The sequence below is a fragment of the Equus przewalskii genome, chromosome 1 (assembly GCF_037783145.1).
Source record: "Equus przewalskii isolate Varuska chromosome 1, EquPr2, whole genome shotgun sequence".
Classification (NCBI taxonomy): domain Eukaryota; kingdom Metazoa; phylum Chordata; class Mammalia; order Perissodactyla; family Equidae; genus Equus; species Equus przewalskii.
The window spans coordinates 155,700,676-155,727,826 of NC_091831.1; the positions used below are offsets into that span (position 1 = coordinate 155,700,676).

General features: G+C 35.1%; 2 protein-coding genes across 2 annotated transcripts; both read left to right on the forward strand.

Moving 5' to 3' along the window:
- The first annotated feature begins 328 nt into the window (after window positions 1-328).
- On the forward strand, window positions 329-16,696 carry LOC103559896 (olfactory receptor 4K3-like). The gene is made up of 3 exons (XM_070626046.1): window positions 329-458; window positions 9,378-10,308; window positions 16,648-16,696. The coding sequence occupies exons 1-3, from the start codon at window positions 329-331 to the stop codon at window positions 16,694-16,696; spliced, it is 1,110 nt and encodes a 369-aa protein (XP_070482147.1).
- An 8,214-nt stretch (window positions 16,697-24,910) lies between these two features.
- On the forward strand, window positions 24,911-25,957 carry LOC103559882 (olfactory receptor 4K15). The gene has a single exon (XM_008533695.1). The coding sequence runs from the start codon at window positions 24,983-24,985 to the stop codon at window positions 25,955-25,957; it is 975 nt and encodes a 324-aa protein (XP_008531917.2). The 5' UTR covers window positions 24,911-24,982.
- The last annotated feature ends 1,194 nt before the right edge of the window (window positions 25,958-27,151 follow it).

Sequence of the window (27,151 nt, forward strand, 5' to 3'; positions counted from 1 at the left end):
CATAGCGTGGAGCCAGTGATCCAGCACCCTCACTCCCCTAGCATCGGTGATCCAAAATGTGGATCTGGCATGCACACATGTAAACAGAGACTACAGAGGCAAACATAACCCTTGTGGCTTAACCCCTGCCCCCTCAGCAGCAGCAGGTGGCACAGACATCCTGAGGATTCAGGATGCCCCTAATCCCCTGGTAGTGGCTTAATCTTTTCAACAGTGGGGAGAGTATCCAAAATGTGGATTTTCCTGGCAAGGCTGGAGCATCCTGACATGAGTTTTCAAAAGACACCTGCTTGCGCCAGCATCCAAGGGTCTTCATAGATGAGAAGCAATGACACTTACTGGTTACTCACTACCCCCTCTAGTGGTGGCAGGTGGAACCTGTGACCTGAGACTTCAGGGAACAGCAGAACCCATGACCCAGCCCCCAAGTGGCAGCCCCCCTGACACTGGCTTTACCAGTAGTGGGGGCTGACAAACAAATAAACACATAAATAAAGAGAATAGTTTGGTGGTTACCAGAGGAGAAGTGGGTAGGGGTAGAGTGAAAGGGATAAATGGGCACATACGTATGGTGACAGATGGAAACTAGACGTTTTGTGGTGAACAAGATACAGTCTATACAGAAGCTGAAATACAATAATGTACACCTGAAATTTACACAATATAATAAACCAATATGACCTCAGTAAAATAATTTTTAAAAAGACAACTCTAAAGAAAAAATTACATTAAAAAATTTAGCTCCTATTTTTTCACCAGGTTCTAGGTATATTGTCAGATTTAAATTCTGTCTTGCCTTAAAAGAAGGAGAAAGGCATCTCTACATCTTCATATTTCAAATATTTAGTTTTAGTTTGGGATTTTCAGCTCAACCCTGACCACTAAAGTTAACACAATGTTACAAGAAACTTGCATGAACCTTTTAGTACCTATGTGCTTCAAAAAGTTGCAATACAGTATGATGGAGAAATGAAACAAGGAAATGCCACCTGGGATGGGAAGTTAGTGTCAACAGCTAATTTATACTCCTGATATTGAAATCCATATTTTCTACTGTTTTAAATAAATAATTCAACTTCCACATGGACCTAGCAGTGCACTAGAAATATGACAACATAAACATCCATCTCAATGAAAAGAAAATTACACTGATTTTCTTGGTGTCTTGTAGACTCAGTTTTTCAGAAACTGCTTATTATTCATTTATACTATTGAAAACACCGCATAGTGATCTGGAATGAAAAATAGACAACTGAATCCATTATATTTTGTTACATATCCAGCCACCCAAGACCTTATTGATTTAAAACAGTAGCCATTTTATATTTACTCACAAAGCAAGTGGGTTCTTTCTCTGGTCTGGGCCAGCATATCTCATCTCTGCTGGACTGTCTGATGAGTTTGGAAACTATAAGATCAACAATGACCTCACTCACACATCTGGTGGTTGGCAGGTGGCAGCAGGATCTAGCTGACTGCCAGCCACGGCATCTCAATTCTCTCCACGTGTCCTCTCATCTGCGCTTGGCTAGAGCTGGCTTATAGCAGCCCTAAAGAGCAGATGGTTAAATTACCAGGGATTTTGTAAGATGGCTGCTAAACAGGTGGTGACTTGAAACCAACCATGGTAGGAGTATTTACACCACAGACATTGGGAAACACTACAAGTGAAGGCCTTCCCTGGGCCTCCCTACCGCAACCCAGAACCAGTTATTTAATATTTGCCAGCACACTATTGCTTCTTATCCCCAGCAGATTAGCTAGGCTGATTCACGTGGTGGCCTCAGGATTTCAATAGTGACAAGAAAGGGCATCTCCAATGCAAAACACTTTGTGCTATTATCCAATTGGACACAACAACACACATGGCTAAGTCCACAGTTGGTATAGAATTCTACTCAGAAATAGAAAGGAACCAACTATTGATTTATGCAACTTGAGATGAATTTCAAAATTATGTTGGGTAAAAAAAGACAGTATAAAGTGAAAACATATTGTATAGATCCCATTTACATGATATTCTCAAAAAAGACAAAGCTTTATAATATTTCTTAAAAACAAAATATAACCACCTCATGGTCACTTATGCAGTCAATTATCCACTGAATGGATACTAATATTTGAGTACCTACCATTTGCTGGGTTCTGTACCAGGTACTGAGGATACAATAGTGATCCCAAGAGACTCAATTCTTGTACACATGGAGCCTACATTCTTGAGGTGGAGAGAAGGAAAGAAGAAAGAAGCACCCATATGTACACAAACAAGTAAATAAAAAATTAAAATTGCAGTGAGTCTTATGAAGGGACCAAATAACGTCAGGGGATGAAAAAAAAATTAGGAGCGACGAGAAAGGGTAGGGTGCTCATAAAAAGCTGCTGTGTGTAATGATCTTTCATCCAAAACCTGATAAATGAGAAGGATATAGCATGTGAAGAACCAGAGAAAAAATACACAGATAGAGGAAAGAGAAAGCAAAACTTCCTGAAGTGGAAAGGGGCAGTGTGTTCCAGAAAATGAAAGCAGGAGTTTAGTCACTGAGCAAAGAGTGAGAAGAGATCAAATGAAGGTTAATATGTAAAATGACAAAGACTCAGTAACGTGATTAGATTTTATTTCTAGAGCAATGGAACATATTCACCATTTTAAAGTGGTTTGATTTATTGTGCTTTTATTTTATTTTTAAAGTATTTTTTAGTTTTTTTTTTTTTTTCCTGAGGAAGATTAGCCCTGAGCTAACATCTGCCGCCAATGCTCCTCTTTTTTTGCTGAGGAAGACAGACCCTGAGCTAACATTCATGCCCATCTTCCTCTATTTTATATGTGGGACGCCTGCCACAGCATGGCTTGATGAGCAGTGCGTAGGTCTGCACCTGGGATCCAAACCAGCAAATCCCTGGCCACTGAAGCGGAACGCGTGAACTTAACCACTGTGCCACTGGGCCAGCCCTTTTATTTTATTTTTAAAGATCACTCTGTAGGAATAGCTTGGAAAAACTCAATGGTACAAGGTGGAGACCATTGGAAAGCTTTGAAACACTTCAGGAGAAAGATAATGAAAGTTTAGACAGGAGAGTTAAAATGGAAATAATTTGATAAATTGGGACTATTTTGGAGGAAGGCAAAGCAGGATTTGGAAAGGGAGTGAAGAAAGTAAGGAGCTAAGTTTCTGGCTGAAACAACAGGTTCAGTAGAAATGCCATTAGCTGGGATGACAGAGTAAAGGAGGAATATGTTTAGAAAAGGAAGAATTGAAATGTCTGTGAAATATTAAAGGGAAGATGTAAAGAAGGAACTTGGTCTCTCAGAAGAGAACTCAGAGAAGCCTGGCCTCTTAGATCAGGCTCACCAAATGTCCTGGGCACTCACTCTGTGTCTCAACATTAACTATTTTCTCTCTGTCGCCTGCTTTTCTCTGTAGACCTTCTTAGTCCTGCTACTGCTCTGAGATATCTTTTCACAACAACCAAAAGCAAGCTATGTGTATATCTAAGCAGTTTTATCCACTCCTGGCCGACTAAGCTTTCTTCCTGATTCTAATATATGATCAGGCACTGAGCACTGACAACTAAAATATTGCATTTTTTTGGTGGCATATTACGTGGTATGGGCTTTGAAAAACTTTATCATAATATTTTCATGAAAAGGAAGGGGTAATGTGGATAAGAGAAAACAAAATTCTGATTCTTTTAGGCCCACTGCCAGATTTAAGTTTCTTCTGATATGATTTCCTTCAGGCTCTGAGCGTATGGGCTGGTGTTTATGGGCATAGGCACTTTAAACAATGGAAAAGAAGGCATGTATGGAGACAAATTATTAAATGAAAGTAAATGTAGCTGTTGCAAGCTTCTGGGCCTACATTCCTCCCTTGTGATATATGCCTCACTTGCAATTATAGGCAAATGATTTAAAAGATCTTACCATCTTGTATTTTGGAAAGGCAACCAAAATTTTGTTAAGTAACTCCCTCAGCAGGATGACCTCACTTCACAAAGGAAGTTCTTTGATTGGCTATTGCAACCCATAGGATTGGTTATTTGAGATTTTGGGGCATGTGGTTTGATGTTTAAATATTTGTTTTATGGGATCTTGTGACTCACTCTTTTTTAAAACAATATGTATTTATTTTTAAATGTATTTAAAGTGTATTTTAGAGGTTTTTTTTCTTCAACTTCTTACTGCTCCACTGGGATTTCTCTCAAAACTGGTATGTGGAATTTAATCACATCAAGCAAAAAATTAAATATAGATGTTATCATTCGGAGACTTAAAGGATTCTGGCCTTAAAGTACTAGAATTCTGGGCTTAATTACTAGAATTAAGACGACTTGGGTTCTAGAGCACAAGAAGCTGCAGTTTGTTTATGAGAATCCAAAATCTGAAACAAAATATCAAACTATTTCTAAATGTCACTGCTACCAGAGATTATGGATGGAGAAAGCAAGGGAAAGTGATCATATTGATATATACTTCTGAAAGAACAGAGATGACCGTATAGAATAGAATGGGGCAAAATTGTCATTTTAATGACCAGATAGACTTCCTCAGATATAGGTTGTCAGTGGTCAAGTCTTTAATTAAGCAATATGTAGTTAGTAAATATGTGTTTTTTGAATATACAAAACCCTGTTGACCTGCAGTGTGCCTTTGTGACACGAACTTTACTGCTAAGATTTAGCTTTTTCTACCATAAAGTTAGGATAGTAATAGTACTCCCTTTGTAGCATTGTTGTAACAATAAATGAGTCAACAGATGAAGTATTTAGTACAATGATTTGTATGAAGTTGGCTGAAAAAATACTGGCTGTTATAATTATGATTAGCAGAGGCTCTTTCCTCTCAACATTTTACAAGTATAGAATGGTGTAATTCAAGCTTTTAATTGAGGACATTTTCTGACCTCTATTCTTTTGCACTCTCTTACATCAGAGTTACAAATATGTTTATGTAATTATTTGTCACATATCAATGCAAGGCAATTAAATTAATTCTATCACATCCAAAAGCTTTTATTCAGTTTGATTAGTTATGTACACAAGGACAAGAAGCCAATTATCTCATATAAATATGGTTATGTTCCTTGCCAAGCTATCTTCTTACTCTTCCATGTCTTTGATTGATTCTTTTCATGTCTCAATCACATCTCCACTACTATCACAAACACCTTTAAATTATTATGTTTGTGGATCTGAGCTGAGCAACCTAGAGTTTGACCCAAAGGAGAAGCTTTGGCAATTTGATCTCTTGCCTCGTAAACTTCACTTCTTTCCTTCTACTTGACTGGAATGCTTTTAGTTGATCCTCCTAGCTCACAAAAATCAATTTCTGAGTCCAGAAAGTACCACACATGAATCTCAAATTTCCTTTTAAATGGAAGGCTGGTTTCACATTCAGTTTATCTTTATCTTAGATAGAGCCCTGCAATTGCTTGCTTTCCAAAGTCAGTGACCAAACAAAGACAATCCCCAGGATACTCTGAAGTCCAAGACAGGGCATTATTTAACTCTGTATTCTAAATTTGAAGTAGATTTAATAGTGAAAGATCAAAGAATGCTCTCCTGTCTTTCACAGTGATAACCATTGGGAACATAATTCTAGCTCTGGTTTGCCCTACTATTTTTTTCTTTTTTAAGATTAGAGCTAAAGAACTCCAAACACTGAAAGTAACTACAGGTGAATACAGAGGGAACTGTAAAGAAGCTTATCTTGCTTCTTTTCATTATCTACTTTCTTTTTTGTCAGATTTCCATTTCATTGTTTCAACAGAATATAGGCTTATTATAGAAAAAATATTATTTCCTTTTAATATTTAATTTTAATTTTATTTTTGTTCCTTTAAAGTTTAGTAGATTGTTAATTTGTTTAGAAGTGTGTATTTTTCCATTCAGATTGGCTTTGCCTGAATGGAGGTAAAACTCTATTAAATAATTTTTAATTATAATCATATGTTAACACAAATGATATTTATTTAGCACTTTATAGTTTACACAGCTCTTTCAAATGTATATTACAACAAATGAAGAATTAAAACTTCATAGAGTTGTGATGAATTGCATGAGGACATGAATGTTACCTGTTTTAATCATCATTATTTCCCCAGACCTACAGAATGCTGGGCATATAATCATAGCATATGCTCAATAAATTGGAATAAAAGAACAAACATTATCACAGAGTAAGTAAGGAAGCCAAGAATGAAAACCAGATCTGATTTCAAATGGTGTGCTCCTTATATGATGGCATCTTGTGGAAACTTTTATCCTTTGCCTTTCTATGAAGACTTGCTGTTCACACAACTGTGAATAAGGATTATAATTACATCTTAATTTGAAAAAAAATATTTTTAAGATGGTTTTAGAAAAATTCTGCCCATAGTTGTAGAATGAAATTAAGCCAATTAAAAAAAAATGTAGACAAAGTGGAATGGTTTAAGGTCAGAAAACTTTGGTTTAATACATTTATCACCATGCAAATTCTTGTCAGGCCTTATATATGCATAGCTATGGTATAGGAAGATGTTTTAAAAAGCATAAGATTCTTTGAAGTAATGCAAAAAAAGTAATTAGCAATTTTTATATTTTTAAATGATATCAAATGCAAAAGTCTTGTCATGAATAAATAATAAATAATATATCTCAACTGTCATCAAATGTGACTACAGACACACAGGGAGCTCTTCCAGCTTCTGAGATCTTGCCATGAGCTTCATTTCAAAGGGTTTTCCTGGAAATCACAGATCATTTAAACTTTATTTTGAATGATAAAATTAGCAGCATGCATTTACACGAAAATATGTAAAATTGCTTTTCAAATTCTGTATATAGAAAGATATGTACGGAAATAAAGAATTTGGAAAGTAATTTTATATCCATATTTCAGTCTAGAAAAAGAGGAACATTTTTAATATGTTTTGTGACTGTAATATATTTTAAGATAATAAATTCAGTCTTAAAATAAGTTTTAATATGTTTTAAGACATTTTCTGATCACCTGGTTAGTCCGTTTCCCTTTGCACTGCTTTATTTTCTCCATAGCAATTATAACTGGGTGACATATATGTTATTTTTTGTATTTTTAATTGCCTTTGCTAACTCTACCACCTACTTAGAACGTAAGATACGTGAAGGTGGGACATTTTTTCCTATTTTTTTCATTGCTTAGTCTGCAGAGTCCATAAAAGTTCATGGTGCAGAGCAAGCAATCCATATTATTTATTAAAAAAATAAATTACGTCAAATATGCTATTCAATGGGCTTTGGAAAAACTCTTCTGTTATTGTGATGTTAACCTTATTAGAGACAGAGGGATTATAAAATCATCAGCAAAGATAAGTAGTACAAATATAAATTTAATTACAAAATATATCACGCTAATTGAAATCACATTCAGTCCCATCTTTGAAGAGCAGATAGCTGGTGAGATTAAATAGTCTCAAATTCAACAGTATAAAAGTTAAAACATGGTGAGAACAGTAGAGTGCAACTGTGATACTAAAAGAATCATTTTGACTAAAAAGAGCGGATGCTTCTGAGGTTCTAGAAAATAATTCTTCCACCACTACATCGTGTAACTCACTGCTGTGAAACTGGCTTTACTATAGAAAAGTGAATGTGATCTGTTGTTCACACAGTTTAACTTGGTACAACTTAATTTCTCTCTCTTCTTATTACTACAGATTATCTCAAATACATGGCCACATCTTACTCCTTTTTCTGATGTCATTTGTCAGAATAACGAGGCTGATTTCTATCTTTTTATGCTTGGCCTATATTTCTTCTCCCTTCAAGATTCTGTAACAGGCACCAGGCTCATTTTCTGCTATTTGTAATCTGAATGCGTAAGTACAGTACATATGACTTTCAAAGTACTATTGAGATCTTGAACACTTCTACACAAACATGTTACAATACAGTATTAAACTCTCAACTTCTTCCTCCCTTCCATATTGATTTACCTGTTAGTTAGATAAATCTACCTACCTAATTATCTCTCTCTCTCTCTCACTATCTATCATGCCAATCCATAAATGCCAAAGTAAAGAACAGTTTATGTAACTATGTAAGTAATTACAAGGAAAATATCAATTTCTAATAACAATCAGTATCTTATAGCCTCACTGTATTATTTTTATAGGTATTGCAACTTAAGGATCTATTTGATACCATATGATCTCACTCATAAGTAGAAGATAAAAACGACAAAAAAAAAAACACACATAGCATTGGAGATTGGAATGGTGTTTACCATTGGGGAAGTGGGGAGGGGGGAGGACAAAAGGGGTGATTAGGGTCACATGTGAGAGGATGCACTATATTTAGTGTTCGGGTGTTGAACATGATGTAATGTATACAGAATTGGAAATATGATGTACAGTGGAAAAAAATAAAAATTAAAAAAAAAGAGTGTTTATAGCTGTTTTACTCAGAGTAGCCCTAAACTGGATCCCAAGTGTCTACCAGTAGATGAATAGATAAACAATCCATATTTGGATATATCTATATACTGGAATACTACGCAGCAATAAAAAGGAACAAACTACATGCAATAACATAAATGAATCTCAAAAACATTATGCTGAACAAAATAAGCCAGATACAAAAGAGTACACATTAAATGATTCTATTTGTATGAAATTCTATTAAAAATCTGATTTATTTTGACAGAAAGCAGATAGTGGTTGTCTGAGGTTTAGAGTCTGGGGTGGGAGGACAGATTGGCTAGAAAATGGCACAAGGAAACTTTTTTTAATCTACTCACCTACTGATGGATATTTGGGGTCCAGTTTGGGGCTACTATGACAAAGCTGTTATAAATATTTTTGTACGATTCTTTTTTGATGATGGAAATGTTCTATATCTTGATTGTTGTGTTGGCTATATGAGTGTAGACATTTGCCAAAACTCATTAAACTGTACACTTAAAATGGAAAAAAAAATAACAGTACCAAATAATTATAATTTGCCAAATGAAATAACTGTGTTATAAGACCCAGTTTTACTGAATAGAGGGCTACAGAGTACTTGATACTGACCAATGCAGTCACTGTAAGATTAAAGATAGTTCATTTTATATCAGCTCATGATGGTCCATAATTGCTCTTTCACAGATCAATAAAGTTTCTTAATTAGTATCTAGTGTGAGATAGTTTTGTGTGATGTAAATATCAGATTAGAAGGAATTAGACTTTTAAATATCCCGTATTATAAGGATATTTCTGGAGATGTAATATCTTTAAGTGTTCTAACTGTAAAATGATAACATGGAGTTAAAGCTCAAAATATAGTAAAGAAAATGACACTAAAAAAAAAAGGATCTATTTGATTTGCAAAATGGTGAAGGCCTATTCCTTATCTTAAATTATTTTTCACCCCTCTAGATAACTTCAGGAACCCAGATTCAGCTAATGGATGGAGCAATAAGTCAGTGGTTACTGAATTCATTTTATTGGGTCTCTCTAGCTCTAGAGAACTACAGCTCTTCCTTTTCTTTATCTTCTCTGTGTCTTATGGAGCTGCAATGTTGGGAAACATCCTTATCATACTCCTGGTAATTACAGACTCTCACTTGCATTCTCCGATGTACTTTCTCCTTATCAATCTCTCCTTCATTGACATGTGTCAGGCTACATTTGCCACTCCCAAGATGATTGCAGACTTCCTCAATGAACACAAGACCATCACCTTTCAGGGATGCATGTCACAAATCTTTTTCTTGCATGTTTTTGGGGGTAGTGAGATGGTGCTTCTTGTTGCCATGGCCTATGATAGATACATTGCTATATGCAAACCTCTGCACTACATGAGCATCATGAGCCGAAGAGTGTGCACTGTTCTGGTGGGGGTCTCCTGGACCATTGGCATCCTGCACTCAGCCAGCCACCTGGTGTTCACAGTCAATCTTCCTTTCTGTGGACCCAACAATGTTGACAATTTCTTTTGTGATCTGCCCCTCGTGATCAAGCTTGCCTGCTTAGACACATATGTTTTAGAGATCCTGGTGCTCACCAACAGTGGCCTGCTTTCACTTATCTGCTTTCTCCTTTTGCTCATTTCTTACACTATTATGCTTGCTACTGTCCATCACCAAACCTCTGGTGGGACGTCCAAGGCACTTTCTACCCTATCTGCTCATGTCACTGTTGTGGTTCTTTTCTTTGGCCCAATAATCTTCATCTATATCTGGCCCTTTGAAAGCTTCCCAATTGATAAATTTATCTCTGTGTGTTTTACCGTCTTCACTCCTCTTCTTAATCCCATAATTTACACACTGAGGAATAAAGATGTAAAGGAAGCCATGAGGAAGCTGAGGAACCGACACACAGTTTCCAAGCAGGTGTTTTAGACAAGGTGGGGAAGTAACATAAATGATTACTTCTTGTTCTTTGTAATGCAGATATATGATTGTTATTAGTGTGTTTTTATCACAACTGGTCTTTCACTATTAGAAGACCTGAATTTGATGATCTAGAGTTGGTAAACACAGTGCAGAATCTCATATTGTGATACCAGTTCCAGCAATCTGTGGTTCCCCTCATTATCCCTGAAACAACAACTATGTGTATTAAAATTCCTAAGTAGTTTTTCCTCTTATATAGGTATTGTTAAAAAAAATCTTGTAGAATTTTAAAATTTGCTCCATATTAAAGCAGATTAGCTAACACATCTAATTTGATTGGGGTAGTGTAGAAATCAACTTAGCATTCTTTGAGTTAAAAAGAAAATCTGCTCAGACATGACAGGCTGTATGAAGAACCTTCTACTTTTATTAGTTATTATTCATAATTATTTCAAATAATAAGTTGATTTCCATAAATTGGCTGCAAAAATTCCACATTTACAAACAAGGCATTTGTGTTTATAAAATCTATTTTTATTATACTCATTATTTATGCTAAATTTTGAATATCTGAATTCTGTAGTATCAATTATTGGACTGAGTTTTGCTACTGTGACTTTGAAACAAATAACACATCAAAAAATGTCACCAAGTCCATAATTCAAATTACGAGAATATTCTTCCACCCTCTGGGAGAAATGTCATAGCATTTACATACAGATGCTGTTTACATCACTGATAATAAACCTACCATCAGTTGAAAATTATGTAGAATCTGTGAATAGTAACTGGTTTTGTTCAATTAATTTTATTTGAATGTTTAAATTTGAAATTAGTCACAGAAAGCACAGATATTTGTAATTGGAAAATACACTCCATACTTATTTTTCTCAAACTGCAAGTGAAATCTCAGAAGCATTCTACCAAATCATGAAACAAATAGGAGAAGGAAGGTAGGAAGGTGAACACAATTGATTCAGTCCCTTATCAGTCACAGGTCTGTCATTGTCATCACTGCATCTCTGAGTTCTTGCCAGAAGAAGTTTATCCTGTGTGTTCAGGATTTCAATTTAAACTTGTGTTCTTTGAACTGAAGATTTAATTGTGTTCTTGTTTTTATTACTTTGAATAGACTGCAAGTCCCTAAGGTAATTATTGTTCTATCTCTTACCATGTTTGTTGATGTACCAAAAGTTTAGCTTGTAAGCACGTGCAGTAAATGCCATAAGGATGATATAATACCCCAAGCATTGATTTCCAGGAAAGTTCTACTGTTGTTTCATACAAATGAAACATTTGGAGAGATGGAGTAGGAAGTCAGTTAAGATTGTCCATATGGATTTTTTGTGTGTGTGAGGAAGATTTGCCCTGAGCTAACATTTGCTGCAAATCCTCCTCTTTTTTCTATTGTTTTTTTTTTTTTTTGCTTGAAGAAGATTAGCCCTGAGCTAACATTTACTTTAATCTTCTACTTTGTATGTGGGATGCCTCCATACATGGCTGATGAGTGGAGTAGGTCTGTAGCCGGGTTCCAAAGCCATGAACCCGGGCAACCGACACGGAGTGCAAGGAACTTTAACCATTCAGCCATGGGGCTGGCCTCTAGATTGCCCATATTTAAGTCTTATGATTCTATGTTAGTCATTGTACTCTGTAGCAATCTTATCTTGTTTTCATATTTAGTTGTTCATGTGGGAGGTTGCTTCACTGGATGTTACTTTAACAAACTGACATCGATTCAAAACAGGCTGCATCGTTATTATTAAAATCACCACTGACAGATATTATAAAAGGGCAAAAGTCATAGTCTCATGTTCAATAAGAGCTTTCAGAGCAATAAAGACAGCTATAAAAAAGTTTACTAGCAATTAGGTAATAAGGGCAAGCAAAAATATAATAAATATCATAACATACATATGTTGAGTTAATAATCTCAATGTGGTAATCATCAGTTTTGTTCAATTCAGAGCAGCCCAATGTATTTCAGCAATTTATTTACTTAATTTATGTCAGATATTGTGGAACAATAAAGGAGAAAAAGAAATGTCTCTTGCCACAAGGAAATGACTGAATTGGGAAGCAGAGAATCATAGAGGTTTTGAATCAAAAATGGCTTAATGGTCTAGATAAGAGTTGCAGACTGGTATCCCCAGGAGAGGACATTTAGCTGACTAGCCACCAGAAAGACCTCATAATTGAAATTAACTAAATGTATTTCCCCGCTTCAAGTTTGGCCCACAGACTTACAGACCCCGAGATCTCAATTTGTCAATAATTGCAAGAAACTTGGAGAAATTTTTCAAACTACATTGAAAATATAATTGTCAAACAAATCAAATAGTCATGGCACTATGATTAAAATAGAAGCCAAATTATTAGGAAGTGGTTTCGTTGAATCTATATTAAAATTTAAAGTTTTGGTTACTTGATTGACATATCTGAGATCCTCAGAGTTTTATTGCCTGACAGGGAAACACCCACATGAACAATTTTGGGATAGACCCTATTATAATTTGTCGCAGTGACTCACTCTGTTATTTATCCATACACTCAGGGCTGCATACAATCTTTTTCAAGGTGTGTTAATACCTCTCATCAGTTTAAAGTCAAGACTCCCTGGCCCAGGAATCATTTTAATTGAGAGTTGGCATATGTTCTCCTATCCATTATGTATGCTTATAAAACTTAACTCTCAAATGACAACCTTATTTTATTATTTTTAAAGGTTTATGGGTCAAAGATCATAAACAGCAAATTTAAAGAAAATATCTATAACTGGTAAACAGAAATAGAAAAAAAATTCAATATAACAAGTCATAAAAATGTAAATTAAAACAAGAGAGAAGTCTTGTGTCCCCTATTAGTATGACAAAGAATAAAACAAAAAAGTAATACTAACTAGGACTGAAAATTTGGAGATGTGGAAGTTTTATTTAGTCAAATACTACTGAAAAATTTCCAGAAAACAATTTGGTGTATTTATGAAAATATGTCTTTATTCATGGCCCAATCATTATATTTCTATGAGTCTTCTAACTTGAGTGATGTATCTTCTAATTCTGAAGCATGAAAGTAAATGTGTATGTATGTTGGACATCAAGGCCTCTAGTAAATGCTAATATTTCTTCCATTTTCTGGGAGAATGTTCTTGCATTTACTTAACAAGAACAGAATAACCTCGATTCCAAAATTTGAAAAGCATCATATAATAAAGGAGACTTTTCTGCCAATCTCACTTGAAAACAAAAATACAAAATTCCTTTAAAAAAACTGCAATATGAATCCAGGAATACATAAAAACAGGAGAAAAAAATAATGATTTATTTAAGATAACCCAGAAATGCAATGTTGGCTTAACTTTTGACAATCATTCAATATATTTCACTGTTTTCACAGAATAAATGAAAATAAACATACAATTATCTAATATATGCAAGCAAGTATTTTATAATAATCAACAAACATTGTTGAAAAAAACTTTCCTAAACTAGAACTAGAAAAAAATGTCTGTGCATGAAAACTTCAATATCAAGCACAAAGCATATAATAGTACCTAGAAATAACACTGCTATCTACTCTACTGATCTGAAATGTAGTCCGGAAGGCAAAAACAAGGTTAGCAAAAATTCTAAAAAATGTGATCATCGAGTAGAAAGATGTTGGATTCACAGCATATCTAATTCAGAAGAATTTTGGAGGTCAACTGAGTGGTTAGCAAAAAATACTAAATTATTTAAAAACAAATCTTGAAATAATGAACCTTATCCACAAGTAACTTCACTCACTGACTGAACATGGACCACTACTTGTAAAGAAAGAAAGAAAAAATCCTGCTGTCAGAAATGCAAAATTTATAGTGTCTATCATTCAATCAAAGATTACTAGATATATTAAGAAGAACAAAAATATGAATTATAACCAGAAGAAATTAAATTCATATAAATAGACTCAGAAATTACCTAGATAATGGGATTAAAAGAAAATAACTTTAAAAGAACGAGTAAAAATATGCTCAAAGATATAAAGAAAAATACTAACATAACAAAGACAGAAATGGAATTTATTTAAAACAAAAAAATGGAATTTCTAGTGACTAAAAATATAACATTAGACAGAATATTAGTGGAGATTATTTGTGCAATATTAGTGCAGATTAGACCCTATAAAAGAAATGATCAGTAAACTAGAAGGCATAGCAAGAGAAAAATCTCTAATCAGAAGTACCAAGACAAAAATACAAAATGGAAAGCTGACTAGAGTCACAATGATATGTAGGATAATATCAGTTGGTCTAACACATATGTAATTGGAGTCCCAGAAGGAAAGGAGAAAAAGAAGGTGTACAAAAAATATATGTTAAGAAATAGTGACCAAAATTTTCCACATTTGATGAAAAATATTAAAATAGTCAAGAAGCTCTACAAACCCCAAGCGAAGTAAATTAATAGAAAATCACAAGACACCACAATTAATACTGAAAATTTGTCATAAAAACATCTTACCGCAGCCATAGATAAAGATCATAAACAGAGGAACTGGGGTAAAAAAACCGAAGACTTTTTATCAGTAGACAAAAGAATAGAATTGTTAAAGGCTTAAAAGGAAACAACAAACTTTCAATGTGATCATTGATGTAGGAAAAACATCCTTCAAAAGTTACAGTGAAATGAAGACTTTTTTAAGATAAACGTAAGCTGAGAAAATTCACGGTTGGTAGACATCCACTAAAAAACCAGAAGATTGGGGGTCAGCCTGGTGATGCAGTCGTTAAGTTTGCACGTTGTGCTTCGGTGGCCTGGGGTTTGCCCGTTCAGATCTCAGGTGCAGACCTACATGCCGCTTGTCAAGCCATGCTTGTCGCAGGCATCCCACATATAAAGTAGAGGAAGACGGGCACGGATGTTAGCTCAGGGCCAGTTTTCCTCAGCAAAAAGAGGAGGATTAGTGGCAGATGTTAACTCAGGGCTAATTTTCCTCACAAAAAAAAAAAAAAACAAAAACAGAAAGTTAACAGAAGCCCTTAAATGAAGGAAGAAATACTAGATGGGAACTCAGTTGTATAAAAAAAAAAACCCTAAAGAATACTGAAAAGGGCAAACTTGAAGAAATTAAAATATTTTTTCTAATTCTTAAATTTATGTAAAATATAATTAGATTACCACTATCAGATCTAATTTCCTACCTGAAATAAACAAAAAACGAACAGAATATATGAAATAACAATTTCTAGGCAAGGCAGGAATGTGATTCCTGTGAGAGTAAAGCAAATACATCGGGGCCCTATGTTATCCTAACCTTCCACCTAAAGATATTTTCCAGGCAACACACCACGGAAGAGAAATACATGCAAAGCCCAGCAATTTCTGTGAGTTTGAGAGAACAAGATGAAATCAGAGTCTTAAAGACATATCTACACTCCCATGTTCATTGCAGCTTTATGCCCAATAGCCAAGACATGAACCTAAATGTCCATCAATGAATGAATGTATAAAGAAAGTGTGCACACACATACAATGGAATAATGTTCAGCCTTAAAAAAGAAGGAAATCCTGCCATTTGCAACAACATGTATAAACCTAGAGGACATTATGTTACTTGAAATAAGCCAGACACAGAAGGACATATGCTATATGATACCACTTATATGAGGAATCTAGAATAGGAAAAATCACACAAGCAGGGAATAGAATGGTGGTTTGTCAGGTACTAGGGAAGGGGGTAGGCAACAGGGAAGTATTAGTCTAGTCTAAGGTTACAAAGTTTCAGTTATAAGATCAATAAATTCTGGAGTTCTAATGTACGTCCTGTTGACTGTAGTTAACAATACTGCATTGTACACATGAAATTTACTTAGAGAGCAAATCTCAAATTTTCTCACCATTGACACAAAAAATAGTAACTTTGTGAGGTGATGGATGTTAACTAACTTTATTGTGGCAATCATTTTATAATATCTATATCTATGTCTATAAAATCATCACATTGCACAACTTAAAATAATTATAAATTATACTTCAATAAAGCTAAAAAATAGTGAAACAAGAATAAAAAAACTAGCATTTCAGTTATACAAGATAAGTCCTAGAGATCTATTGTACAGTATAACGCCTATAGCTAACAATACTGTGCTGCATGCTTAAAATTTTTCTAAGAGAATAGATCTTATGTAAAGTGATATCACAAAAAAATAATAATCAAGAGGGCAGGAAGAAACTTTTGGAGGTAATGGATATGTTTATGGCATGAATTATGGTGACAGTTTCATGACTGTATAATTATCTTCAAACACATCAAGCTATATAAACTAAATATGTACAGCTTTTGCATGTCAATCATAACTCAATAAAATCTTTTCTTTAAAAAAACAGATTAAAGAACCACATCTAACAAAAATTTAAAGCATGTCAAAGTAAATTCGATTAGGAAAATTTATTGTAATTGCTATCTCAAAAGTAACATAACATTTAATAAATATTTTGAATAAAAACATTAAATGTAAAAAAGAAGTATGTTTGATGGTAAAATGTTACAATATAGTTTAATAAAGTGGAAAATAAATGTTATAGAGCAATTAAACATTAAATACACCTAATAATGGAAATGAAATGAGAAACTAAAAACCAAAACAATCCAATAGAGGTCAGGAAAAGTGGGAAAAGGAGAAAATATAGGTAAAATAAATATAAAAAATTAGCAAGATGGTAGATATAGAGCCATTTAAATAAATACATGGTATGTAAATGATCTAAGGACTCCACTAAAAGGCCGATATTTCCAGAATGAAACACAAGCAAGACCCAATTATTCACTGTCCACAAGGAAGCCACTTTAAATATAAAGACACAGATTGCTTAAAAGTAAAAGGATGGAAAAAAGATATACAACGTAAAGAGTAATTATAAGGGAACTGAAATAGGCATATCAATATCTGTCTCTGAAGACTTCAGAGCAAGGAATGTTGCCAAGGATAAAGACAGAGCTATCATAATGGTAAAGAGCTTAACCGTCAAGAAAATATAACAACCCTAGTCTTGTTTGCACCTAATTTCTGAGCTTTAAAACACATGCAGCCAAACGTTTCTTCTTATCAAATTAGATTTCCAAACTAATTTGAAAAATTACATACACGCAAAAACCTGCACATGAATGTTCATGGAAGCTTTATTCATTATCACCAAAAAAAGAAAAAAGGAAGCAACTGGGATGTCTTTCAATAGATAAACGGAAAAATGAGCTGAGGTTCATACTGCAAAAAGTAAAAAGCACAAACCTCATTTAAAATGGAATCAGGAGGCCAGAATGAGGAGCTCTCACCCCTGTTGGATAAGAGTCCAACAGGAAGAAGAAAGACTTCCTGTTTTTGACCAGCAAGAAGCTCAGCCAAAGAGAGATTGTCACAATTCAGCCAATGAAAAGCCACTACGTTTTGAACTCCCAATTTCCTCCAGAACTTTTTGTCTACAACAGCCCTCGCAACTTCCTCTTTCCCCGTATAAAAGACTTTCTCCTCCCCTTGCTGCTGGGGACTTTCAAGTGGATTGCCGTGCTTGCAGACCCCAAATTACAATTCTTTGTTGATCTTGAATAAAAGCAATTTTTGCTGAAGAAATAACTGGCTATTTGTTTAAGGTCTACAATATATAATAGAATAACATATACTATGATAAAAAAATGAATGAGCTATTAACCTGCGCAAGAACATAGATCTTAAATGCATATTGCTAAATGAAAGAAGGCAATTGAAAAGGTACATGTTGTATACACTGTATACACTGAACATATAATGTTCTGGAAAAGGCAAATCCGTAAACACAGAAAACACAATAGTCATTGCTAGAGGTTTGTGGATGGGCAAGTGGTCAATTACAAAGGAAACTTTTGTGGTGATGGATGGTACTAGAGTCTGGGGTTTTGTGTTATGAATCCAGAGACTCATAAACGTTTAAATTCTTTTTTGTTTTTTTTTTTTGAGGAAGATTAGCCCTGGGCTAACTGCTGCCAATCCTCCTCTTTTTGCTGAGGAAGACTGGCCCTGAGCTAACATTGTGCCCATCTCCCTCTACTTTCTATGTGGGACACCTCCCATAGTATGGCTTGCCAAGTGGTTCCATGTCCGCACCTGAGATCTGAACAGGTGAACCCTGGGCCACCAAAGCGGAACGTGTGCACTTAACTCCTGTGCCACTGGGCCGGCCCAAATCTCAAATTCTTGATTCTGGTAACTTTACATTCCAGAACTTATCCTCAGACAGCAATTAGAAATTTAAAGATGATTTTTATACAAATTACTTTTAAAAATGCATATTCTCAATTAAGAAAAAATACATTTTCTACAATGTGGGAATAATTATTTGATTATGTTTATAAATTGGAACATAAGGCGACTAGAAAAAACAAGTTTACAAGTTATATGTAACAACAAGGGGAAATGTTCATGATTCATGTTTAGAGAAAATAGCATTTTAAAAAGCTTCATAGACAGCCTGATCCCATTCACTAAGATAGGTTTGGGAAGTAAATACAGGGATATCAGAGAAGTAAACCTCACCTATCATTGATAATTTGAAACTGGATGTTTCAGAGGATGATAATGATAATATTAGCAGAGTTGCTACTTACTGTAAAGGAAAATTTAGGGAAAATATATTAATTTTGGTGGTACTCAATTTGTGGTGCAGTGGTGTCATAAGATATTTATTGTAATCTTAAAATTAGAGCTATACACTTAGGGCAGTGTCTAATAAAGATATAAAGTCATTTGACTGTATTGAATCACTAGCAGGAGATCTTAAGGAGGAAATAAATTCCAAATAACAGATTTTTAGAGATTATCTACATGAAAAAGTTAATAGAAAGAACAGATATCATGGAAGGGTGCTAGAAAGTATTGGCCAAAAAGTGCTCTAAACTCATATATCTGGTAAGAGATGAAGAATCAGCTTGGCACCAATCATAAATTCAAAATGTTCCAACCTGTGGACAAGGCATCATGGTAGACTGGGAAGGACATTAGACAAGGGATTAAAAAATGTGTCTCTAAACTGAACAGTACAAGTTGAGTCAAGCAACTAATTCCTCAAGAGCTCTTTCATCCTATCTATACATTTAGAATGTTGAACTAGTTGATTTCTAGTATCAATACTAGCATCAAAATTCTATGTGATAATAAGAAGAAAATTCTTTCTTTATCCTTTTACATTCTGTCCTTGAATGTAGGAAAACCTCAGAAGAGGAGCAAATCAGAGCTTCACTCAACAGTATTTGTGCCTAAAAATTTGAACTAAAACTTCAAACTTTTGCAAAATTACTTCAAGTCCTTTCAACAGAATCTACTTTGTAGGATGCAGTGTTTCTATTATAAAACAGCTGTCACTGCCCTACCCTAGAGTCCTTGCCTTGGAAACCAAGCATGTGGCTCCTCTAGAACTATTAAAATACCAACATGTTTGTACGGCTGTGTAGTATGCAAAGGCACAAAATGGCTCCTCATTAATTTTTGACATTCCCAGTGGCCCTCTTCTAAAGCTCTCCTGAAGCAGATAGGACTAGCCAACAAAATTACTAATTGCTTTTCTTTCTACCATGTTACATTTTCTGCAACAGCCCAAAACATTTCCATTAGTCCTGCTGCTTTGTCCATTTGTGAAATCCTCAAAGTGATCTCCTGTAATTCTTGTGAGCAAACAACTTTTCTCTCAGTTAGCCCTAATGAAGGTGATTTCTGCTATCATAACTCTCCTCTGGGTCTCTTGGTCACTACAATCTAGTGATGTCAAATCACTAATTAGCTTCTAACTATTGTGACAGCTTTTCTTATATCCATGTGCTGAGGATAACAATGCTTCAAAGAATGAATGGTGAAGACTGAAGCCTGAAAAGACATGGGTTCCCTATATTTGCCCCATCTGATGGATCCTGAAGAATATTATTTCTCCTGGTAGGTGCAGACACCAAAGGCTGGGGATAGGAAGAATGCTGTTTTTCCTCAGCTTCCTAATTCAGTCAGAACAGAGAACACAGAGAGGCAATTATCCTCCACATTTTCAATTAATCTTTAAATATTGTGCCCATTTTGCCTATTAATTATTGTCAAAATATCTAGCTCTGAGAAGTGATTAATGGCCATATTCCTTCACTAAAACCAGAATAGGTTTACTCTTTTGATTGAATATAATTTTATTTCAATATATCATAATGTAATTACCTTTGTCATTGAACCAACTTCCTTTTTGGGGGTCATGTTTTAAAAGCCAGAGAATTATAGAATATTAAAGTTTAGGAGGGACAATTTTTCCCTTTTTTAAAAGAGAAGTGGACAACTTGAACGGTATGTAATTTGCCTAAAATTGCAAAGTTATTTAGTGAGAGGTAGCATTAGAATAGATATATTCTATAACTCAAGCTAATACCTCTGTTGTGGTCCATGATGTCTTTGGATATCATCCGTCGATTTGGACTTCAGGCTATTTTAAAGCTTATAATTTAGAATCATCTTGGTTAATACATGACAAGAAAGTATTAATATGACTAACATAGGAAAATCAAAAATCCTGCTGGATGTATCTCTTACTTGTGAAAAAAAGAGAATGCTCTACATATGATTACTATCTTTCAGAATCTTCTCACTAGTATGACAAATCTATTATTGCGTGAAATGTTCGACTCAGTTATTTCAGGATCACAGAGCACACATCTCTGAGATGTGAGGGAAAACTTCTACACTTTGAATCAAGGGAAAGTGAGATGAAGGAAAGAGAAGCCTAAATATTCGCTAAATATTGTTTTAATAAAATGATACATTATTCTTGATGCCTCAATGTCTTTACAGACCCCAAATCATATAACAATCACTGTAAGTGGCAATACTTCCTAAAAAATATTCTTGCTAATTTTTAAAAGAAAACTTGTATGAAATTCTTGTAGGTTAAGTTGCTGAGGCTTCCCCTTGAGAACATGTTTAAACCCCTGAAGAATTGCATCCAGACTTCTGAACCTGTCTGGTGAGGGTAGAGTTGCAAGGAAACATTTTCCTAGTATATGTAGGTAAATATTCAATACTTGAAGCTGCAATGGACACTAGGAAATAATCCAGTTATCCTTAGTGACATATGATTGGTTTTAATTTCTGGCTGTCTCAAAGTTTTTTGTGATCATTTAGTTTACTGCTACTGAAAACAGAAGCAATATGGCTATAGTTAGGCTAAATTCTCTGCAAAATTGTGAAACAGAAGATTTTGTTTTGGGCATTTCTTACTTTTTACCTATTCTTTACCTCTTAGATTCTTGACTGTTTCAAGGGCTCCCTCAGCTACCTAGGACCTACATTAGGATACAGCATCCTGCCCTATCTCATCTCTTTGAAGACAATCCATCTTGCCTACGGACACCCTGAGTCTATTTCCTTCTTATTTAAAAGTAAACTTCTTTATGATTCATCTCTTCAGAACCAGGTCTATTTTCTTAGGAGATGTAGAAGCAACAACTAAATTTTTTCCAAACTCTTTCCATTTTATCTTAGGAAAGTGACAACATTTTTGTCAGTATTCTTCTGAAGACCACGTTACAGCATTTGTCTTCACAGTGAGTGTCATATCTCTGATCTGGGTTATGGTAGGAGGGTGAAGGGAGTGGCGATGCTAGAAAGCTTGTGAAAGATGTATCTTTGAACTGGTAGAGTTTTCTGGTGCCCGTATCTCTGGTCTCTATACTCTTACTTTCTCGCTTCATCTACTAATCATAATATCTGAGATAGAAGTACTGGGGAAAGATTTATTTGATAGAAGTTCAAATAGCAGGGACCTGAGGGTCACCTAGAACAATCCTGTATGCATGCATTAATTTTCCTTCAAATATTATATGTCAGATCACATCATCTTTGGGCATATAAAATTATCAGAGAATAATTACTTATTCTGATTAGAAATAATGCTTTATTAAGAACATTTACATATATGTAGTCATTACAATTGATTGAAGATTTCTCATCTACATAATTTTTTAAGAAAAATTTTCAACGTCTCTTTGAGTATAATATTATTCTCAGTATTTAATGCTTGAGGATCATGAGCCCTGAAAGACTCAATGACCTATTCAGTGTCATAGAGCTGCCCAATGACACAACTGTGATTTTAACAGAAATATTTTATTCTAATAGCTTTCTGTTTTCTCTACAGTATAGTAATTTTATTTGGTGTGAAAAGACAGACCGTTTCATCTAAAAAGGAGTGTGCTAAGGGGTAAAGGGAAATGAGGCTCATCAATTTCTCTAAACAAACAAGAGATTATGAATGTTAGCAAGTGATCCTCAGAAAGGCAAGTTATAAACCTAACTACTGTGTCTCTACTGCATAGCACAGTGCCCTGGGAAAAGCAGCCATTTACTTATTTAAAGAGTAAATGAACAAAAAATTAATGCATTTACATTATAAGTAAAGGATTTATATTTAGAGGATATTTATTTAGAGTTTCTATTGCTCATCACTTTGATTAAATCAATTTGTCAAGTGTTTTCCTCCTTGGAAAACAGGGTCCTTTCTTTTTCTGGGCACAAGAACAATGACAGTGGAAAATTACAGCTTTGCAGAAGACTCATTGGGAGGATGATTCTTGTGATGATTTTCTCACACAATTAGATTGGGTTTTTTATTTCTAAAATTTCAGAAAGTCTTCTCTGCCTGCAAATGCCTCCTGCTGCCCCATTCTGCTGTAGCTCCAGTTGTCCCTGGCAGACTCATTCCTTGTGCTTCAGGCTTTACTCTTTCTGTTAGGGCACATGTGAACCCATATTAGTTGGTTCAGTGGGATATTATTTCCTTTCTTTTATATAGGGATTTGATGCAATATTTATGTCAAGGGGTCAAAGAGTAAGGGTGTTCCCCAGGGAAAGAGAGGCCAGGATGGGTGTCTGGAGTTAACCTGGTAACAAAAGTATCTTGAAAAATGATAAGGAGGGGAGAAACTCGCTGAAGAGAATGTGATGGCTCCTCAAAGACAAACTTTTCCCACTGTATAATTTTACCTGTATCCTGCTGTGGCTTCAAACTCTACTTGCTAACCTCTTCTGAAAATCTTGGAGTCATAGTTTTGATATAATCTGTGATAATATGTAAGTTAATTTTTGGTGGGTTTTCTAAAGAATTGGAGAATTAATATGTAGGGGTGAGTCCCTAAATTTGGTTCCTGGGACTTAAAATTATTCATCACATGCCCTGTTGTTATGCATAAATTCCTCAGTGAAACTCAAGGAGACACCAGGCAATTTGAATTATGATCTAAGAAGACATTAACATCAAAAATGGCAGGTGATTAGAAATAAAAGATAAATAAAAGTAAAGTAAAAGACACTCTCTCCCAAGATCTGTAAAGAAAGATTCTCAAAAGTAGATACTTCTTTACATTTTACCATTTATTTTCTTATTCACCACACAACTTTTCTAAGTTCTAGCTAGCTTATAAAAGTAAAAATAAAAGGGAGAAAGTTCTGATAAAATAGATTGTAGAATAACTGAGTAGAAAAGAAAAAAACATTTTTCTCATGGTCTGAATTTCTTAGTCTGAATACTCGTGCAATATGACTATGATTTTTAAGAGCCCCATCAAATCAAGTAAAGTATCAATCATAATTCAATAATATGTCCATGGTTATTAACAACAATGGCTGAGTTTAAAGAAGCTTAGTATCTTCAAGGAATACTTGAAAGAAACAAATACCCTAGATTCCTTCATGTAATAGAATTCCATGACAAGATGAATCCAGCTCTAGGAAGAGTTCCAGTACACTCTGGACCTTTCAGCTTTGCTATGGTTTTGTATTTCAGTTTATATAATTTGTAACTAGCTAGAGAAGTAGGTAAGACCTAATCGCTTAAAGCAAGGATTCTTCCTATGAGCACTCTCACACAATGTGATGCTGTCTCTTTCGCTCCTATTTTAATTTTTAAAATATGTGACATACACACAAAAATGCACAAAGCAGAATTGCACATCTTGACAAGTTTTCACAAAGTGAACGCTCCCATGCAACTATCAACCACATCAACAAACAGAGAACTACCAGCACTTCAGAGCTCCTTTCTGACCCCTTACTGTCCTTATTCCCCTTAAAGGATAAACAGTCTTGGAGCTTTTTTAACACCAAAGATTAGTTTTGCCTATTTTAGAACATTATTTAAAAAGGTTCATACAGTACACACTCTTTTGAATCAAACTTTTGGTGTCAACATTAAGTTTGTGAAATTATCTTCCTCTGTGTTAGATATTCAAAAGAATTTACATCATTTACTGTGGAAAAAAGGATTTAAATTTTGTCTCTGTAGATTCTTAAACTGAATTTCTGTAATGTCAAAAAAGCTTTTCAGATATTCAGTTTCACTTGTAAATTAATTGATTACATTCCTTAAACTCATGTAATTGGATATATCAATTGGTTGAACACCCTGGCAACTCTCCCCTCCACCCTTCAGTAATTTTGTTGGCTGTCTATATAATTTTTAATGATGCATGAAAACTTAGACACCTAAATATATGTAGAAATTAGAATCCCTAAAAACTTAATGGAATTGGGAAATCAAAACCATGCTCAGTTCATTAATTGACATCTGTTTCTTTTCTATTCAGGTAACTGAAGATAAGTGACTACCAAAGTCAATGAATGAAACAAATCATTCTCGAGTGACCGAATTTGTGTTGCTGGGACTCTCTAATTCTCAGGAGCTCCAGCCTTTCTTATTTTTCATATTTTCACTCCTTTACCTAACAATACTGCTGGGCAACGTTCTCATCATTCTCACTGTGACCTCAGATTCCCGCCTTCATACTCCTATGTACTTTCTACTGGCCAACCTCTCTTTTATAGATATAGGTGTTGCCTCTTTTGCCACCCCTAAAATGATTTCAGACCTCCTGGTTGGGCGCAAGACTATTTCTTTTGATGCCTGCCTGGCCCAGATTTTCTTTGTTCACCTTTTCACTGGCAGTGAAATGGTGCTCCTTGTTTCCATGGCTTATGACCGTTATGTTGCAATATGCAAACCACTCCACTACATGACAATCATGAGCCGCCGTGTATGTATTATTCTTGTCTTCATCTCCTGGTTGGTGGGATTTATTCATACTACTAGCCAGTTGGCATTTACTGTTAACTTGCCGTTTTGTGGTCCAAATCAGGTAGACAGTTTTTTCTGTGACCTGCCTCTAGTGACCAAGCTGGCCTGCACAGACACTTATGTTGTCAGCCTCCTAATAGTTGCAGACAGTGGCTTTCTTTCTATGAGTTCCTTCCTCCTCTTGGTTGTCTCCTACACTGTGATACTTATCACAGTTAGGAATCGCTCGTCTGCTAGCATGGCAAAGGCCCGCTCCACATTGACTGCTCACATCACAGTGGTCACACTATTCTTTGGACCATGCATCTTCATCTATGTGTGGCCCTTCAGCAGTTATTCAATTGACAAAGTCCTTGCTGTGTTCTACACCATCTTTACTCCCATTTTAAACCCAGTTATCTACACCCTAAGGAACAAGGAAGTGAAGGCTGCTATGTCAAAACTGAAGAGTTGGTATCTGAAGCCCGGCCAGGTTTCTGCTGTCATAAGAAATGTTCTTTTCCTGGAAACAAAGTAAACTTATAGGGTTGTTAGCACCACAGCTTTGTTTCTAGATATTTACATGTGGAATCTCTGTGATGTTAAAGCAAATCATTTTAACCAGTGATAAAGATTGAGTAACTTGAATTAAAGGTTAATGGTGATAATAAAAAGCACAATGAAGTTTAGCAATTTTAATCTTTTCCTTCCATTGTGTTTTAGTTGTCCTTTGATTCCCTTTCCTCCTTAATTCTTAAAATTTAAGCTCATTTTAAGATAAAGTGTTATTGGTTTTGAAGTCAAGGGCATAATGTTATTTACTTGTAAAGTGTAAATACATTGGGCCTTCTGCCAACCAAAGGAATGAGTTTTACTGTATGTGAAAAAGACAATACAATTTTTTGGGGGGATCAGGAAGATTGGCCCTTGAGCTAACATCCACTGCTAATGTTCCTCTTTTTGCTTGAGGAAGATTGTCCCTGAGCCAACATCTGTGCCAATCTTCCTCTATTTTGTATGTGAGATGATGCCACAGCATGGCTTGATGAGCGGTATGTAGGTTCGTGCCTGAGATCGGAACCCACGAACCCTGGGCCACTGAAGTTGAGTGTGCAAACTTAACCACTACACTGAGTCAGTCCAAAGAAAATATATTTTTTAAAACAATTTTTTAAATTGGAAGAATAGTGATGCGTATTTACAGTTTTGGCCAGTTTTATGTCTACTCTCCTGCTATCACAAGAGAATATTATGGATTCTGTTCTGACTAGTTGTTCAGTGACTCACAGGATTGCTAGTTTTCATGCACCAAGTTCATTCTTCAGTGAAAAATCCCCTGCCACTTGGGTTTGGTGAACAAGGAAATCCACTTAAGTGGAAGTTTTCATGAAAAGTAAGTGCATTGTGTGGATTCATTAGCAAGGCCAAATATATGAGTGTAATGCTAACTTTTAGGGCTCTGCAGAAAAGCTCTGCATTCTTCAGCAGAGCACTACCCACTGTCTGAAAAGCAGATCATAGCACGCTACTGGGCCTTTCAAAACTGAGTCCCTGACCATGGATTAACAAGTGACTTTGTGACTAAGACTTCTCGTAATTTAACAAATCACAATTTCTATCAGTCAGGGCACCAAACTAGTATAAATCATAACTGGTGCACCTGGGATTAGGCTGAAGCAGGTCCAAAGGCACCAGAAATAAGTAGAAACAGTTACTCCCAGCCCCCCATGTC